The following is a 17,846-nucleotide window of genomic DNA, read 5'->3' on the forward strand; positions in this document are numbered from 1 at the left end:
CCAATCAAATTCCTCTAAAATCACATAACATTGCTTAATAACAGAACAGTCACTAAATAGACGTGATGCTATGCAATATTCACAACTCAACGATCCATGGGGCATATTGCTACACGATGAGAAGAGCCAATAGAAATTAAAAGCCGTAAGCAGTGTTGACGGAGTTCAGCTGTGTGCCCATTGTGCCAGGACAAATTGGACACATTGCCCTGGGATGACCTACTTCTTTACTGTTTACCACACCAAATCAGAACTCAAAATCAAGCTTTTGATGCATTTTGGACCCTTTTCAATGATGTTGACTACTTTAATTATAAGTATTCTTCTCCAGAACCGCTGGACTGATAGAGGTTATATTCCAAATATGTTGTCTATGGATGCACATCTTAAAAAACGCACTATTTACCGAGATGCCAACTGAAATAATATGGCCGCTATGAGACAATGAGCTTTTGCATGAATGGTTTTTCCTGTACAACAGCACCACAATGTGGCCAAACTGAACCATACTTTACAGGTTAGCTAGACTCATAACCTTGAGCATGTGTTCCGAATGTCATCACTGTGTCAAACAGATCCAGAGATATCAAAATGTGCCCGTTATAGTGCCACCGTGTGGTCCACATAAAAGGTGCTTGTTTGTTGTTGTTTTTTACCTCTTTTTCGTGATATCCAATTGGTGTTTACAGTGTTGACCCATCGCTGCAACTCCCGTACGGACTCGGGAGAGGTGAAGGTCGAGAGCCATGCATCCTCCAAAACACAACCCTGCCATGCCGCACTGCTTCGTAACACACTGCTCGCTTAGCCCGGAAGCCAGCCGCACCAATTTGTGGGACAAGGACATCCCGGCAGGCCAAACCCTCCACTGACCCGGACGACGCTGGGCCAATTGTGCCTCATGGGTTTCACTGCGATGCAGTCCCTTAGACTGCTGCGCCACATGCGAGGCCCTAGTTATGCTGAATCTTGACAGTGTTTGCCACATGTACCAAGTTTATTTACACTACAAATATCCATGACTGATTTATAAGCATTTATGTGCGAGACCACGCCCATTTAAATGTTTATTGGTCAGTAGAGGCCATGTTGTTTGACATACTAGCCTGGAAAAAAGTACTTTGAGACACCTTGGTCCTTAGATGCCAGATATCAAGCTTTGTGCAGATCGGTCATTTGTGCTAGAGTAGCAACGTTTTAAGCGTTTTTCACAAAATTCCAAATGGCAGAAAATCCATCATGACGGACTTTATGGGTCCTTGAGGTAAATGTGTTCCTTGTGAGCAGAGATCTACATACTACATTTCAGGACTCCAACGGGGTGAAGGGCGTGAACTTTCAAAGCTGGCATTTTCAATCACTTCTTATAGCGCCACCATTGGCATGAGAATGCATGAGAGGGTGTAGCCCATGGGCTTTTACCATCCTATCGTAACTTTGGTAATTTATACTTCAATAACTTAAGTGTATTCTTATATATTATTCATTTATTATAGCTGTGTCCAATTTGATGGGGTTGGGGGCCATAAAAATCTGAAAATCTGTTGCTGTTTTAAAGGAAGTTTGCTGCAATTCTACACATTTTGCCATGGGGCAGAGAGACGATTTAACAAATTTCATGCAAATGTCACATTTTTCCATAGGGAGAGTGTGACAGATTAACAAAATCAATGGAGGCACCCAAGCCGGTAATTCGACCATGATTAAAACGTTTAGATAGCTGGCCACTAGACAAATTTACCAATCTTAAACATTTTAGCTGACATGAGCTAACTGAGTGACTATCAGTGACTGAGAAAAACTACACCATGTGTATTATCCTATTCTAACTTGCAACAGTAAGTTGAGACCCTGACTGAGACCACCAATTGCCCATCCCTGTTCTAGACCATATGGTTCTCGAGAAAATGGCCAAATTAATGAAAAAAAGCATCTAATCAACAGTGTAATTACACACAGGTGGATTGTATTTATCATCATTAGTCATTTAGGTCAACATTGGATCATTCAGAGATCCTCACTGAACTTCTGGAGAGAGTTTGCTGCACTAAAAGTAAAGGGGCTGAATAATTTTTGCACGCACAATTTTTCAGTTTTTGATTTGTTAAAAAAGTTTGAAATATCCAATAAATGTCGTTCCACTTCATGATTGTGTCCCACTTGTTGTTGATTCTTCACAAAAAAAATAGTTTTATATCTTTATGTTTGAAGCCTGAAATGTGGCAAAAGGTTGCAAAGTTCAAGGGGGCCGAATACTTTCGCAAGGCACTGTGTGTGTGTGTGTGTGTGTGTGTGTGTGTGTGTGTGTGTGTGTGTGTGTGTGTGTGTGTGTGTGTGTATATATATATATTAAAATAAGTATAAAAATATATATAAGTATAAAAATGTATATGGATGTCATGCTGAAACCCTCATATTAAACAACAATGGTATTCACTAAGTTGCATTTTTATATTTAGGATCAAGTTTAAAGCTGTCATTCTATATTAAAATTATTTTATTTGATTATTTTATATATTTTACATGTGATAAGGCCACACAGAGGGCCAGGGATAATTACAGACACCTGTGATAATCTGAAGTGCCCCAAAAGGCCACTAAATCCTTGAAAGATACATAATTTCTGGAAGATTGCTGGTCAACTTTGAAAGTTTCTAGTAATATACCCTTCCTTTGCAACACTAGTCATGAGTGCATTCAGGTGCGTTTCCGCTGTGAATTTTCTTCACAATTGACAAACATAGGTTGTTATGAACAGAATGAGCCTAAGGTATGACACCATGTGATTTTGTAACTGTACATCAAACATAGTGATCATGAACACTGACACTGTATATGACATGAGTTTTATAATATGGAGATGTGAAGTGCACATTTGGACTTAAGGATGTTTGGCTTGCTTGTATGACTCCTCTTTCCTGTTAATGTACAGCATTTCCCTCACTCAGAAAAACAATATGCTAAAGTTGCCCAATTAGCGGGAGGATGGGGGCAACTTCTTGTTGCATGCGGTGCTCAAGCTTAGAACAGCTGTCAGATAGCTCAGGGTCTCCGCTTCACAGCTCTATGACGTCATTTATATAATGTGACTGTACAGCCACTGCACTCCAATTTAGGCGATTATCAGTGCTCAAATGTGCCATTTCAGCCGGGATATGGGTACAAGGTAAAGGGTAAAAATACTACTGTAAATGGTAATTACGCGGCTGCGTGGGATCATTTACAACAGTTATGGGAAATCGTGGATCAATTCGGAATTGTATAGTTCTATAATTCACTTTAAGCACTTAATGTGATGTTTTGGCTAATGTGGCCTAGAATGCACAGTTTGGTGGCCAGGAGGGCTAGCCTGGCCGCTAACTTGAGAGCAGCATGTTAAACTAATACACTGATCTACTAAACCCTGGGTAATAGGACTTAGCATTAGCGATGTGGCCCACAGTAGGGTAAATGCTAACAGATGCTAGTGGATCAGTTAACAACGATGCTTGCTCTCTGACACCACCCCTCTGACTGATGTTTGTGATTGTCCCTCTCAGTGGGCTATTTAGGATTATATGAGAATAGCAGAAGTCTGGGGAAGTGCATGAAAGCAATTACCAACTGGCAAAGCCAAGGAATATCTCAGATTTAGAACCAGCAAAGATATAGAACCAGCATTTAGTATGGATCATTGGATGGATGGATGAATAGATTAATTGAGAGACAAATAGACTGAGAGAAAGATGGACAACTGTCCTTATCTACCACCCCGGGGTCTTTTCCCTACCAGTCTGGCGGTCCTTCTCGATGCAGTAACAGCTGTCGTAGAATTCTGTGAAGGTGGTGGCCAGCTCGTACAGGTAGTCACACAGCGTGTGGAGCAGGAGGTCATCCAGGATCTTCTGCAGGATCTCAGGGAAGCGAATGAGACACTTGCCCAGCTTCCACTCCTTGTCATGCTGCAGGAGCACATCAGTGGTCTCTGCTGCTTTACGGAGCGCAACCTCGTCGATGTTAGCCAGCCGGGCTATGGACCTTCAGATGTAGATACAGGAGGGGAAGGGATATTATGTTGAGTAGGATATTAATGTCAGACAATGGGGTTTTTTCTCTTCATTTTATAAGGTGTGCATACTGTATATTGTGATAGCCTGTCTATGCAGTTATCATATAAATACATGATAATAACAACAGGTGGGACCACAATGGACAAGATAATCACAGGTGATGCTGCTGGTCCAGACAGCTCAGTTAGTTGGAGCATCAATGGCTATCAAAAGAGACTATATCTGTGTAATCAAATGATCCCAGAACTATGCCTTTGTGTTTTCTAAATCTACAAGCACAGATTTACAAGATGAGCAGCATTCTGGGGTTTCAAACATCCCGAGGTTTCAAACACAATGCTCACAATTCTCACATGCTTCGTGTGGACTAACAGTGAAACGCTTACTTACCGATCTGAGCTGAAAAAAACAATGTATGCTATTCTGATAACTACAGCCTATGTGCATGTTGTAATAAAAATGTATATCTTAACTGGCACATTTCAAACTATCCTTATGTGAGGCGCAGCGGGGAACTATACTGAACAAAAATATAAATGCAACATGCAACAATTTCATAGCTTTTACTGAGTTAGGTAATATGAGGAAATGAGTTAATTGAAATAAGTGTATTTAGGCCCGAATCTATGATTTCAGATGACTGGGAATACAGATATGCATATGTTGGTCACAGATAACTTTAAAAAACAAAAAACAAACAATGGGCCTCAGTATCTCGTCACGGTATTTTTGTGAATTCAAATTGCCATCGATAAAATGTAATTGAGTTTGTTGTCCGTAGCTTATGTCTGCCCATACCATAACCCCACCGTCACCATGGAGCACGCTGTTCAATGTTGACATCTGCAAACCGCTCGCCCATACGACGCAATACACGTGGTCTGTGGTTGTGAGGGCAGTTGGACGTCCTGCCAAATTCTCTAAAACGACGTTGGAGGCGACTTATGGTAGAGACATAATCATTCAATTGTCTGGCAACAGCTCTGGTGGACATTCCTGCAGTCAGCATGCCAAGTGCACGCTCCCTCAAAACTTTAAACATCTGTGGCACTGTGTTGATAGACGAAACTGCACATTTTAGAGTGGCCTTTTATGGTCACCAGCACAAGGTGCACCTGTGTAATGATCATGCTGTTTAATTAGCTTATTGATATGCCACAGCTGTCAGGTGGATGGATTATCTTGTCAAATGAGAAATGCACACTGTTTGAGAAATAAGCTTTTTGTGCGGATGGAAAATGTCTGGAATCTTTTATGTCAGCTCATGAAACATGGGACCAACACTTTACATGCTGCGTTTATATTTTTGTTCTGTGTAATTCTGTAAAATGGGGAGTGGTGGGGTGGATAAACCAGGATTGGGGGATCCTCCATCATTTAAATCTCCAGTTCAGGAACATTTTGGCTTCCCAGTAGATTACAACGACGATTGACAGTTGTGGACAAAACGTTAACAGTATTTCTCCACTGCTCAACGAGAATAGCATATGCAGCTGCCAACACCTCAATCATGTTGGCATATTTACGCCAGTATTCCTACCACCGGAGCAAGATGGAAACGCAAAGACAACAACTTAGTCTCCGCTCTGAATTCAAGCAGCCCTTCGTAGCCGATTCTGAGAGAGAAAAAGGGATGAGGCTGCTGCCGATACTTTTCATTAGAGTGATGCATGTCTGTAGCTTGTTTTTGTCAGTCAATCACATATCCTCAGAGCAGCACTACAGTCATAGAACCACCATGTGTGGCAAATCAAATCCAAGTTTGACTTGATCCAAGTCACGTGCGCCGACTACAACAGGTGTAACCACAGTAGACCTGACAGTGAAATGCTTACTTACAGGCGCTAACCAACAGTGCAAAAAAGGTATTAGGTGAACAAAAGGTAAGACAAAAACAGTAAAAAGACAGTTGAAAATAACAGTAGCGAAGCTACATACAGACACCGGTTAGTCAAGCTGATTGAGGTAGTATGTACATATGGTTAAAGTGACTATGGAGATATGATAAACAGAGAGTAGCAGTAGCGTAAAAGAGGGGTTGGCGGGTGGTGGATGGCAGGGCACAAAGCAGGTAGCCCGGTTAGCCAATGTACGGGAGCATTGGTTGGTCAGGCCAATTGAGTTAGTATGTACATGAATGTATAGTTAAAGTGACTATGCATATATGATAAAGAGAGAGTAGCAGCAGCGTAAAAGAAGGGTTGGAAGGAGGCACACAATGCAAATAGTCCGGGTAGCCATTTGATCAAGCTCGGAGGTTGAATAATCAACTGAAGAAGGAATTAAAATGATGTAATTAAAGGTTAAATGAGGACATGCTACAAAGACCAAGAGCCAACAGGTAGACTGCTAGTTAATAATCTAAATGGAGGTGTTGTTATTTGTGACTGTAGGGCAGGGAGAAACCGCATGTACCCTCAATTGGCCTAGCTAGTTTAGCTAACTAGCTTCTCAAGGTTTGCTGCAGTCGTAATCATAATGGATGATAAATAATCTAGCTATGACAAGCTAGAAATTAGTCTACTAGTGCTTATCGGCTTGGTTGGTTGCCGTCTCTCCCTCCCTCCTTGCCCGTGTCACTCGCTCACAGCACACACACACACACCGCAAGGCCCCTCTGCCTGCTAGAGCGGCACCGCTCCTTCCCTCGCGCTTTATCAGCTCTGGTTAATAAAGTAACTTACAAATGAACTTTTCTACTGCTTCCCTTCCTGGGATCAGATCGGGTCTGGATCGAACCAGGTCAATACGAAACGGGTCTTGTTGTGCTCGGGTCCTTTCAGAACGGGTCTCTATATTTAAAAATGTAATTAACTACAGTAACTGTTGGTATTTAATATTCCCACTGTACCGAAACCGAACCGTGCCTCCAAAACCACAACACGTACCGAACCATGAGTTTGGTGAACGAATACTCCCCTAGTGTGTACGTGTATAACCCCCCCCCCATGTGTGGGTCTGCCCCCACCTGTGAGTGCTCTATTGACTCAGTGTGTTACCATCGACCATCCTGGGCAAAGCGTCTCTTTCCCCTCCTTCTCTGTGTGCAGATCAATAGAGACAGACTGGGCACAATGCCACAGAGACCGTAGTACGTTCAGGGGAGGAGAGAGAGAACCAGGGGAGGGGATGGTTGCCGCTCCCTACGGCCCAGCGAAGGATCACCTGATGCGGGTGAAGGCGTAGAGCAGGTAGGCGGCCGTGTTGCCCCGGTCATCCAGCATCTTGTCGAAGGAGAACACGTAGTCGTTGATGCGGTTGTGGGACAGGTCGGCATACTTGATGCAGCCGAACGCCACCGAGTGCTGGGCCTTGGTCAGCTCCTCTGTGCTCAGCACCTGAGTTAGACATGATTAGAGTTCCAGGCAATCAGGCATGTGTTTAGTCCACTGGCCATCTGACACAGATCACAACTTGTTTCTGTGTGTCACAGCGCATCTGGGACAGGTTGAAATACTGTACTGCTATGAGTCTGACCTTTCATTCATGCCTTAAACACCACATTCCCCACTGGACACAGTCTAATTCTTCCAACATCCACATCGAGTCCAATAGCCTGTTAGGTACGGACAGGCTCACACTTAGAGAGAGTGGGGATGTGTGTGGATTGTGTTCTTTAGTATGTGTGTGTATAGGGTTTGTGTGCATTAGTGTGTTTTGAGCAGTGCGGGCAGGTGTATTTAAATGAGGTTGGGACAAGAAGGTGGCAGGGTTGGGCGTGTGGCCAGCCCCGTGGTGCCACTGATACCAACTACATAGTGCAGTAAGTGTACCCATGCCCTAACAAAACAAAGATCTCAGAATAGATCTAAATTGGCCCCATCCGCCATCATTTGCTAAATTGATTACGCCCCAGGGAGCAGGACGCATACTTAGTATACATACGCATACATACGCATACTTAGTTTTCTGCATAATTTAATGCACCATGTGTAACTTTCATTATCCTTGACAATTATAGGCTTAGCAAAACCCTGATTCAGAACACCTCCTCTTGCGTCATAGACTGAAAGAAAAGAAGAGGCGGCTGCAGTTGGCACGCAGGCAGACAGCTATGCCAGGTGGAAGCAGCGTGCGTTTCTGCCATTTGGAACATAAAGACTAGATAGAGACATCGTTCAGGCTGTAGAGATGTGTTTTACACTCTACTCACAATGTGTGTGTGTCCTGCAGGATTTATTTGGATTATTAAGGCCTTGAAGAAGAGTTGACTAATAGAATCAGGAGGCTACTAGGATGAAACACATGGCAACACAGTATTGATGGAAACACAGGCAGCATCTCTCTCACCTTGTCTCTGTCTTTCTCCTTGAGTTTGTCCATGGACCTCTTCAGGCCTTCGTCCAGCAGGTCCATTAGCCTCACCGTGTCCCCAGACCGAGTCTTAAACTTCTTCCTGAAGAGACAGACGGAAGGACAATACTCACTCAACACTTCAGGAACTCTTCCATTCCTTCACCATTAATTGAACATAACTGGATCTGTGAAAAAAATGGTGGTCTTACGTCGCTCTATCCAATCATGTTCAATGAGTAAAATCATGTTCAATTAATTATTATTAGAAACGATGTGTGCTATTCCACTTTCTAGTATTTGACTGAGTGAACAGTGTTTGAACAGGGCTTCAGCTCCCTCTCAGCCCAACAGTGGAGTACCAGGCTCTAACCACAAACCACCACTTAGCTTGCGCCTCTCACCACCCCTCCAGCCTCTTACGACCAACACAAACCATTCTGACTGTGTTTGATGCTTTATTAATGCACGGGGTGATATTGTCTGCTCGGTAACGAGACTCATAGTAGTCATACACACAACTAGATGATGTGTGACTAATGGGCCAATAGAGCAAATGAATGGACAAATAAAACCTAAGAGTGCTAATTCAATATGATGATAGGCTGACGTAGCAGGTGGGTCGGTGGTCTCTTGAATGGCCCAACACAGTATACAGCGCTATGAATGCTTAATTAGGCATGTGTCTGTTGCCATCACGTGATTGTTGGCGTATGTGAATCTGGAGCATTAGACACCAAATGGAAGAAAACGTACTAAAACAGGAGGGGCTCATTTGACTTGTCCAATAAGAAGCACTCATTTTAGTTTTCTGTAAACTTTTGTTTGTTTTTGAGCGCTAATGAATAGGACCCTGGATAAAAAATTAAGTAATTTGTAGACACTCACTTATCCTCTCCCAGCACCACTCCAAAGCCAGCATGCTCCACTCGTGTCACCTTGGGGTCGTACCAGCCAATCATCTGAGCCGCTGCAAACACCACCTGGAAGTGGGTGCCCTGTAATGAAAAAAATCACACATACGCATAATTAACTAGTCATGAATTGGACACAGGTTAAATGTTTAGACCGAGTTTGACAGGCTAATAAGGATGGTTGCAAAACATTGCAAGTAAACATAATGACTTCACATGTACAATCCACTCCAGTAGAACAATTTACAGCCTAAAAATGAGTGAACACACAGACAAGCCAATCATTGTGGTGTTGAACTGCAATGAGAGGGCAGTACTCTGGAGTCCTCTGCTCATGCCCGTCTCTGACAGTATCTTACTTCTCTCTCCGGCTCAGAGAAACCAAGACACAGACAACTGACCCTGAGTGGATTACCTTTTCAGCAGGTGACACCGGTGGAGTCTCACAGCGAGGACCTCAGAGGCACAACAGAGCTAGCCTGGTCCCAGATCTGTTTGTACTCTTGCCAACTCCAATGCTGTCATTGTAAAAGCCAAACATGTTTGGCATGACAGCAAAAAAAACAGACCAGCACTCAGGCAATAATATAGGCACTCTCCTCTGCCTCCCTCAAACCCCTCCTCACCTGGCCGCTGTCCGTCACGTAGATGATGATGTCTGCCTTCTCGTCAAAGAGCCGCTGGCGCAGGGCGGCCAGGTCTGAAGTGTCGTATGTGTAGCCCCCGTCAGACTTCACCACCGTCAGGGGGATCTGTTGGCCCGGGGCAAACACTATCTTACGTCCCTCGTCCATCTCCACCAGGCCTGGAGAGGGAGAAAGAGAGAAAGAAAGAAAAATAATTGCTGAGTCAACAGTGCCCCCTTCTGGACACGTACACACTACAGCAAACACTGTACAGTACAGCAGGAGTCCCCAACTTTTTTCCCAGTTTAATTTGAGGGACCTTGGAAAATGTTGCTTTGAAGCTAATTTCCTGCAATTCTACATAATTTAGCAAGACTCAGGATATATTTTAGGTAGGCTATACATATTCTCTTTTAGGGCTCCCGAGAGGAGCAGCGATCTAAGGCACTGCATCTCAGTGCAAGAGGCGTCACTCCAGTCCTTGGTTCGAATCTGTGCTGTATCACATCCGGCCGTGATTGGGAGTCACATAGGGCGGCTCACAATTGGCCGGGGTAGGCCTTTATTGCAAATAAGAATTTGTTCTGACTTGTCTAGTTAAATAAAAAAAATAAAAAAATATTTAACCTTAAATACAGAAAGTGAATAGATCAATTGATAGCGACAGAGTCAGACATTATATGAGATTACTTCCCAAGCAAAGTCACATTTCTTTGACTCCTCAACTTTAGGTCGTAGCTCAACTTCTGAATGTCAGAGAAACAATCCAAAGATATTCCTATGTGCATCAGGGCTGCGTCTTCCTCTGGCATATTACCTCGTTTCTAGCCTAAAGCTTTGCGGATGTATGTGCTGTTTTAGATCGGTATAAACAACTGAATATTAACTTTTTTTCGCCCCTCAAATCAAGAAAGGTCCCATACCCCCCCACGAAAAGTTGTCTCCCACTATGAGGGTTGTGCCCCCTTGGCTGGGAATCCTTGCAGTACAGCAACCCACCTGAGGTGAAGAGTACAATCTTAATATGAATAACATTAATATGAACTGAATGACAACGCTATCTTTGTTTTCCTTGATTTAAACTGACTGACCTTTGGCCTCAAACTCTTTGACCACGGCGATCATTTTCTCCTGATAGAAGGACTCTCCTCTCTCGATGATCTGGATGTCCAGACAGTTGTAGACCTTCTGGAATTCTACAAGACAAAAAGACAAGAGTTGGATCTGTGTTGTGGTTCAGTAGAAACACTAGGGGGAAATCAACACCAACTACGTCGTATGTCTTTGGATGAGACATGAGAAAGTAAAGTCACTCGTTGAGGAAATGGAGGAGAAAGAAAAGGATGGAGGAACCCAAATGCCCTTCCTCAGCTGGGTCTCAGTGGGGACAAGACTGCTGGCTAATGAAGGCATTGAGTGTGTCTCTCCCTCCATTCATCCCGCTCTCCCTCCCTGTCTGCCACATGAAGCTTTAAATCCTCCCAGAGATCACACAATTTGGAGCGCTGTGACAACTCAGGCCTGTCATGCCCTTATCATACATGCGTTCTCACACACACACAAAAAAAACAATGAAACCGAACTGACAATAGAGTAGTCACCATGAACTCACCACCCCATGTGAACCCCCATTTTGACAATGTAAATAACTCCAAAATGGCAAATGCCACAACTTTATCTGTCTGTCTGAATGTGACCTTTCATTAAAAGCTGAACTACTGTACGAGGCCTATATTTTTGTGAATTTACTTCTGATAATGTCATCTTTAGGACTCTAGTTACTTTCGACTAATAATTATTGGCATTAGGTCCAACTAACCCTTGAACAAAACGTAGCCTTCACTATAATTTCTAACTTTCAGCACCCCTTCATCTATCCATTCATCGCACCCACCATTCCTGGAAACGTCACAGATGAGGTTCCATCCTTTGATGAAGGCTGGGTCTTTGCTCTGCAGCTTGACCACACACTGGTAGGCCCTCTTCTTAAAGTCTTCCTCCTCGTCAAAACGCTTCTTAGACTCCTGGCACAGACAGACAGGGAGGAATCACTCATATCATCAGGGGAGACAATAGGTAACATATTTGATGACAGTTAGTGAGGAACAGTATGTAATGTATGCCAAGGACAGTCTACACAACTCAACATTTGGCCAGACGAAAGGACATGCCATTTCTGATGTCATTCCCTTCAAGTTTTTTTTAAACCCACCACCTTAATCTGTAGTGGTCAACTTTATTCCATGTTTTTAATATTTTGTATTTTGGGTGGACTCACTTTGTAGAATGCCTGCAGATCTCCAATGGGAGGGGACACGGTCAGGTAGTTTGGGAACTTGTCCTGCAGGTGAGCGATGAGCATGCCAAACTGGGTGCCCCAGTCCCCCACATGATTCAGCCTAGGGAACACAACACAAACACATGCAGTGACGACATGGTAAACAAACACAAAATAACACAAAATAACAGGATATACAGTGAGGCAAAAAAGTATTTCGTCAGCCACCAATTGTGCACGTTCTCCCACTTAAAAAGATGAGGCCTGTAATTTTCATCATAGGTACACTTCAAATATGACAGAAAAAATAAGAAAAAAATCCAGAAAATCCCATTGTAGGATTTTTAATGAATTTGCAAATTATGGTGGAATATAAGTATTTTTTTCTCATTTTGTCTGTCATATTTGAGGTGTACCTATGATGAAAATTATAGGCCTCTCTCATCTTTTTAAGTGGGAGAACGTGCACAATTGGTGGCTGAAAAAACATTTTTTTCCCCCCACTGTACTGCAGGGCAGGGAGTCAAATAAACTAACTGAAATGTAGGGGTTGCTCTGCCTCTGTTGGTATTCATTTGGCTGAGTCATGGTATATTAGTGACTGACAACTGTTACAGCTGTTTGATAAGGCAACACAGAAACTCTTCATACATTCATAGGTTATTATTGTTTACTACATTTTAAGTAAATACCTGGTCATTTCTGTATCATAAAGTGATACCAGTACACTTCAAAAAAAGATTAACTGAATTTATATGTCTGTCACATTTTGACTGATTTACTGACCTCAACACGTCGTAGCCTAGGAACTCAAACAGGCGACACATGCTGTCCCCGATGATGGTGGAGCGCAGGTGACCTACGTGCATCTCCTTGGCAATGTTTGGAGATGAGAAATCCACAACCACCTAGGAAACACACACATCCACATAAGATTCATCCAATAGTTTATGGGACATATCAGATTCAACCACATTTAAAACTGGAAAAGGGCACTGGTTGGGTCCATAAAAGCAGGATATTAGCCTACCTTCTTCTTGATCTCTAAGGGAGGAGGTTGGACACCGTTGAGTAGCATGTTGGTCAGCAGTTTGGACACAAATGATCTCTTAAGGTGAACATTGATGAACCCTGAGAGCACAAAAAGCTATGTAACACAAGAGACAGAAGGAGCCAGATGTTTCACCAAGATTGATCACATTTAAAGTGCGGGACAAGAGAATGATTTATGGGACATCCGCGAGAGAGTGTAGCCTATATGAATTAAATAAATAGGCAACCCCCTCCCCCCAAAAGAAGAATCCTCTTCCCGCTCATGGTGTAGTGCTAACTTTTTAGGTGCCAGAGCGCAATAAAATTGTAAATTTCTCAAAGTCAGTACCAGTTGTGATATGGCATATTGAACATCAGAATTTACAGTATCAGTAGAAACCAAAAAGTCACGCCAATGACGTGACAATGTGGGAGGACGTGCTCTGCGTTTCATATAAAACTACGTCAGACCGCACACTGCCTCTTATTTCTTCTCACAAAGTTGACTGCTCCGCGGCTCCCGTTTTTCAGATCGCATCTTCCCAAGTCCCGGTAGGGTGAGCTAAACTCTGAGTTGTGTTTACTGTCAGTCTGTCACCAACAGACTGTGACCTGTGGGTCAGAGTCTGAAATTCACCCTCCAAGACTGTGTGACAGCTCTTCCCTACCTATCCCTTTTATCAGAGGATATCGGGCTTCCATGTCTTATGCTCACCAGCTAGTGTGTGTTGGCCACGGTACTCCTGTGCTAACCTTGTCAAGATATCCTCCACTGCTGTGCTTGTTTTCGAGGCCACCAGGCACTAGTCATCCCTTGACTATATAAAACTTGAGCGGGTCAATCCCCTAGATAACCACATCTAGGAAGATTGTTAGCCTAGCCAGCTATACAATGTGAATTCGGATTGCTTCCCCCTGTATTCCCTATCCATTGGTATTACTAGCATGCTACAAGCTAGCTAGTTTACCCACTCCACCTAGTTGCCAATGTGTTGTCAGCATGGCTTACCAAATGACGGGCATTTGTGCGTGTTTTGTATGCTCCAGCCCTGTGGTAATAGCTCTAAAATGATTTTGTATGTGCTGTACAGCTCCCGACACATTATTGTAGCCCTCTACCCTTACTGTGTATTGTGGTAACTGTTGTATACAGTCTCCAGTCATCATTATATTAGTTAATTGACGAATCAGTGTACTGCATAAGAAATGTTATTTATATTTTAGCATTTATTTTCTTCACGAGAGAACACCGCATCACCTTGATGCTGTTCAGCTCCTCTTGTGGAGATGAACTACAAGTAGAAGATTTGGTTTTCACAGATAATTTTGTTGTTCGCCAGGACCCACCTAGGGCCACCAAAAGAGGGAAAGCCCACAAAACCGATGGAGCCCCCCAGTAAAAGGTCAATTCCTTATCGTCTGAGATAGGGGGCTTGAAGGAATGCAAATGCATAGCTGCGCTGTGTCGGGACCCTCTAGCACACCCTCCACTCGGGCATCCAACTGGCACTTTAGTGACCAGGAAGACAACACACCCAATATGGTGAAGGAGGTGCCAACCACTGTTGTGGATCCATTCAGTCTCAACGCTAAAGATGGGTCAGAGGAGTCATTCTGAGGCTCTGAAGAAAGCTCTGCCTCACTACGTGCGGTCCTGCACGCGGCCTTAGCTAGGCTAGAGCGTGATAATCCTCAAGCCAGAGCCCCTGCAGCTAATCCATTTTTTAACTTCTTGGTGACAGGGGGCAGTATTTTCACATCCGGATGAAATGCATGTCCAAATTCAACTGCCTGTTACTCATCCCCAGAAGATAAGATATGCATATTATTAGTATATTAGAAAACACTGAAGTTTCTAAAACTGTTTGAATCATGTCTGTGAGTATAACAGAACTTATTTAGCAGGCGAAACCCAGAGGACAAACCATTCAGTTTTTTTTTTAGGTCACTCTTTTTAAAATCGGTTTTCATTGGGAATCCAGGTTTCTAAGGGACCTTCTTGCAGTTCCTATTGCTTCCACTGGATGTCAACAGTCTTTAAAAATTGTTTGAGGTTATTCCTTTGTGTAATGAAGAAGTACGGCCATCTTGAACGCGGGTCACTTGAAGTGTACTGTTAGAGGCGCGTGACCAGAAAGTTTGTTTGTGCACCGTCTAGCCATGCTCCCAAGTACTTGTATGTACTCAAGCTCTAAACCCTCAGAGGTTGTAGTAACACCTGCAGGAAGACAGGCATTCTTCTTACCAAACCACATGATCTTTGTTCAGAACAAGGTCAAGGGTAGAGAAAGCTTGTTGGACACTAAAAAAAGCTTTGTTGTATAGCATTTAACACAACATCTGGTGAGGGGCCAGCTGAGTATAAGACTATCATCTGCATATGAAAATGGATGAGAGCTTCCTACTGCATGAGCTATGTTGTTGATGTAAATCGAGAAGAGCGTGGGGCCTAGGATAGAGCCTTGGGGTACTCCCTTAGTGACAGGCAGTGACTGAGACAGCAGATTCTGACTTTATGCACTGAAATCTTTGAGAGCGGTAGTTAGCAAACCAGGCCAAAGACCCTCAGAGACAATAATACTCCATAGCCGTGGATGTGTCACTGCAACATTAAAGGTCCTCAATTATGTTGCCCTTGATTCTAAGCAATATGGTGCTGCTACTTTTATTGACTTGGCCAAAGTTTTTGATACGGTAGACCATTCCATTCTTGTGGGCCCATAACCTGAGAGGAAACCAGATTGCATACCCGAGAGAATACTAGACATCAAGAAAGTTTCCAACACTTTTGATAAACATGGCAAAATAGAAATAGGCCTAGAACAGTTAGGATCAGCTTGATCTCTCTCTTTAAATAAAGGACAAACGGTGGCTGCCTTCCAAGCAATATGAACCTCCCCAGAAAGGAGAGACAGGTTAAAAAGGTTGGAGATAGGCTTAGCGATGATTGGGGCAGCAACCTTAAAGAAGGGTCTAAAACCATCGGACCCTGACGTTTTTTTGGGGGTCAAGTTTAAGGAGCTCCTTTAGCACCTCGGATTCAGTGACTGCCTGCAGGGATAAACTTCGTAGCGTGGGAGGGGAAAAACATCAGGGATAGTTGCATTAGAAATGCTGGACGGGCAAGGAGGCATGGCTGAGTCAAATAGGAATCCTGACTTAATAAAGTGGTGATTAAAGAGCTCAGCCATGTGCTTCTTGTCAGCAACAACCACATCAACATTAAGGGACATGGGGAAAGAGAGCGAGAGAGAGACGAGCCTATCACCAAATGCAATTCTTGAGGTGGGGTAACTCTAAGATCACAGTCAAACTAGGGGCTTCTTTATGGGGGTGTGTTTATTTATAACAATACCACTGAGAATATTAAAAAAGAAGGTCCAAGTGTCTTCGACAGAGGAGATCAAGCTGATTCTATACCATTTTACAGAGGCCAGTTCATGAAGGAAGGCTTGGTCATTGAAGTTTTTTAGCAAGCGTCTATGACACATCAGGACAGGTCGTTTCACATGAGCAGCCATTACGAACACATGCTGTAAAAGAGTGATCACTAAGGTCATTACAGAAAACACAGGATTGATACCTTTCAGGATAACATTGAGGAGCGTAGCCTTTTTTGGGTGTTTGGAGTCATACCTTGTGTGATTGTTGATAATCTGAGAAAGATTTAGCGAGTCCCATTGCTTTAGGACCTGGTCAGGTGGTGTAAGCATGTCCCAGTTTAGGTCACCTAGCAGGACAAATTCAGACTTAGTGTAACGGGCCAGGAGAGCGCTTAGGGCAGGTAGGTTACAGGCCGGTGTTGATAGAGGACGATAGCACCCAGCAACAGTCAAGAGCTATTTGAAAGTTTAATGCTTAAAAACTGCAAATCAAATTGTTTGGAGACAGACTTGGAGATAACCGAGCATCCTTGGTAAAGATTGCCACTCCCCCACCATTGGAAGATCTGTCTTGCCGAAAAATTAATAACCAGAAAGGTTAACATCAGTATTCAAAACACTTTCTTAACCACGTCTCAGTAATGACCAACAACTGGATTGGAGCTGTGAACCCACACTTTCAACTGATCCATTTTAGGCAATACACTTCTAGAGGTAACATGCAGGAAACACAGGCTTTTACAAGAGCAGAAATCAGTGAAGCAGATATCAGCGCACAAGTCAGAATTGGGGCTAGCAACAGTAGGTGGGCCAGAGTGTACATTTTTATTTATTTATTTCACCTTTATTTAACCAGGTAGGCTAGTTGAGAACAAGTTCTCGTTTGCAACTGCGACCTGGCCAAGATAAAGCGTAGCAATTGGACACATACAACAACACAGAGTTACACATGGAATAAACAAGACATTAATAATACAATAATACAGCAGAACAAAAGAAAACAAGAAGTCTATATACAGTGAGTGCAAATGAAGTAAGTTAAGGAAATAAATAGGCCATGGTGGTGAAGTAATTACAATAAAGCAATTAAACACTGGAATGGTAGATCGGCAGAAGATGAATGTGCAGGTAGTTACACTGGGGTCCAAAGGAGCAAGATAAATAAATAAATACTGTATGGGGATGAGGTAGGTAGATAGACGGGCTGTTTACAGATGGGCTATGTACAGGTGCAGTGATCTGTAAGCTGCTCTGACAGCTGGTGCTTAAAG

General features: G+C 43.2%; 1 protein-coding gene across 1 annotated transcript in view; it reads right to left on the reverse strand.

Moving 5' to 3' along the window:
• Positions 1-17,846, reverse strand: part of LOC135550723 (arginine--tRNA ligase, cytoplasmic-like) — a 36,421-nt gene that overhangs the window by 1,534 nt on the left and 17,041 nt on the right. Inside the window, exons 5-14 of the mRNA XM_064981780.1 lie at positions 13,191-13,291; positions 12,947-13,068; positions 12,161-12,281; positions 11,777-11,906; positions 10,974-11,078; positions 9,883-10,061; positions 9,231-9,340; positions 8,340-8,445; positions 7,215-7,387; positions 3,770-4,017 (exon numbers count right to left, since the gene is read on the reverse strand). Of these exons, the coding sequence (XP_064837852.1) occupies positions 3,770-4,017; positions 7,215-7,387; positions 8,340-8,445; positions 9,231-9,340; positions 9,883-10,061; positions 10,974-11,078; positions 11,777-11,906; positions 12,161-12,281; positions 12,947-13,068; positions 13,191-13,291 (1,395 nt within the window). The remainder of the gene's footprint in view (positions 1-3,769; positions 4,018-7,214; positions 7,388-8,339; positions 8,446-9,230; positions 9,341-9,882; positions 10,062-10,973; positions 11,079-11,776; positions 11,907-12,160; positions 12,282-12,946; positions 13,069-13,190; positions 13,292-17,846) is intronic.

The sequence above is a fragment of the Oncorhynchus masou genome, chromosome 12, assembly GCF_036934945.1.
Source record: "Oncorhynchus masou masou isolate Uvic2021 chromosome 12, UVic_Omas_1.1, whole genome shotgun sequence".
Taxonomy (NCBI): domain Eukaryota; kingdom Metazoa; phylum Chordata; class Actinopteri; order Salmoniformes; family Salmonidae; genus Oncorhynchus; species Oncorhynchus masou.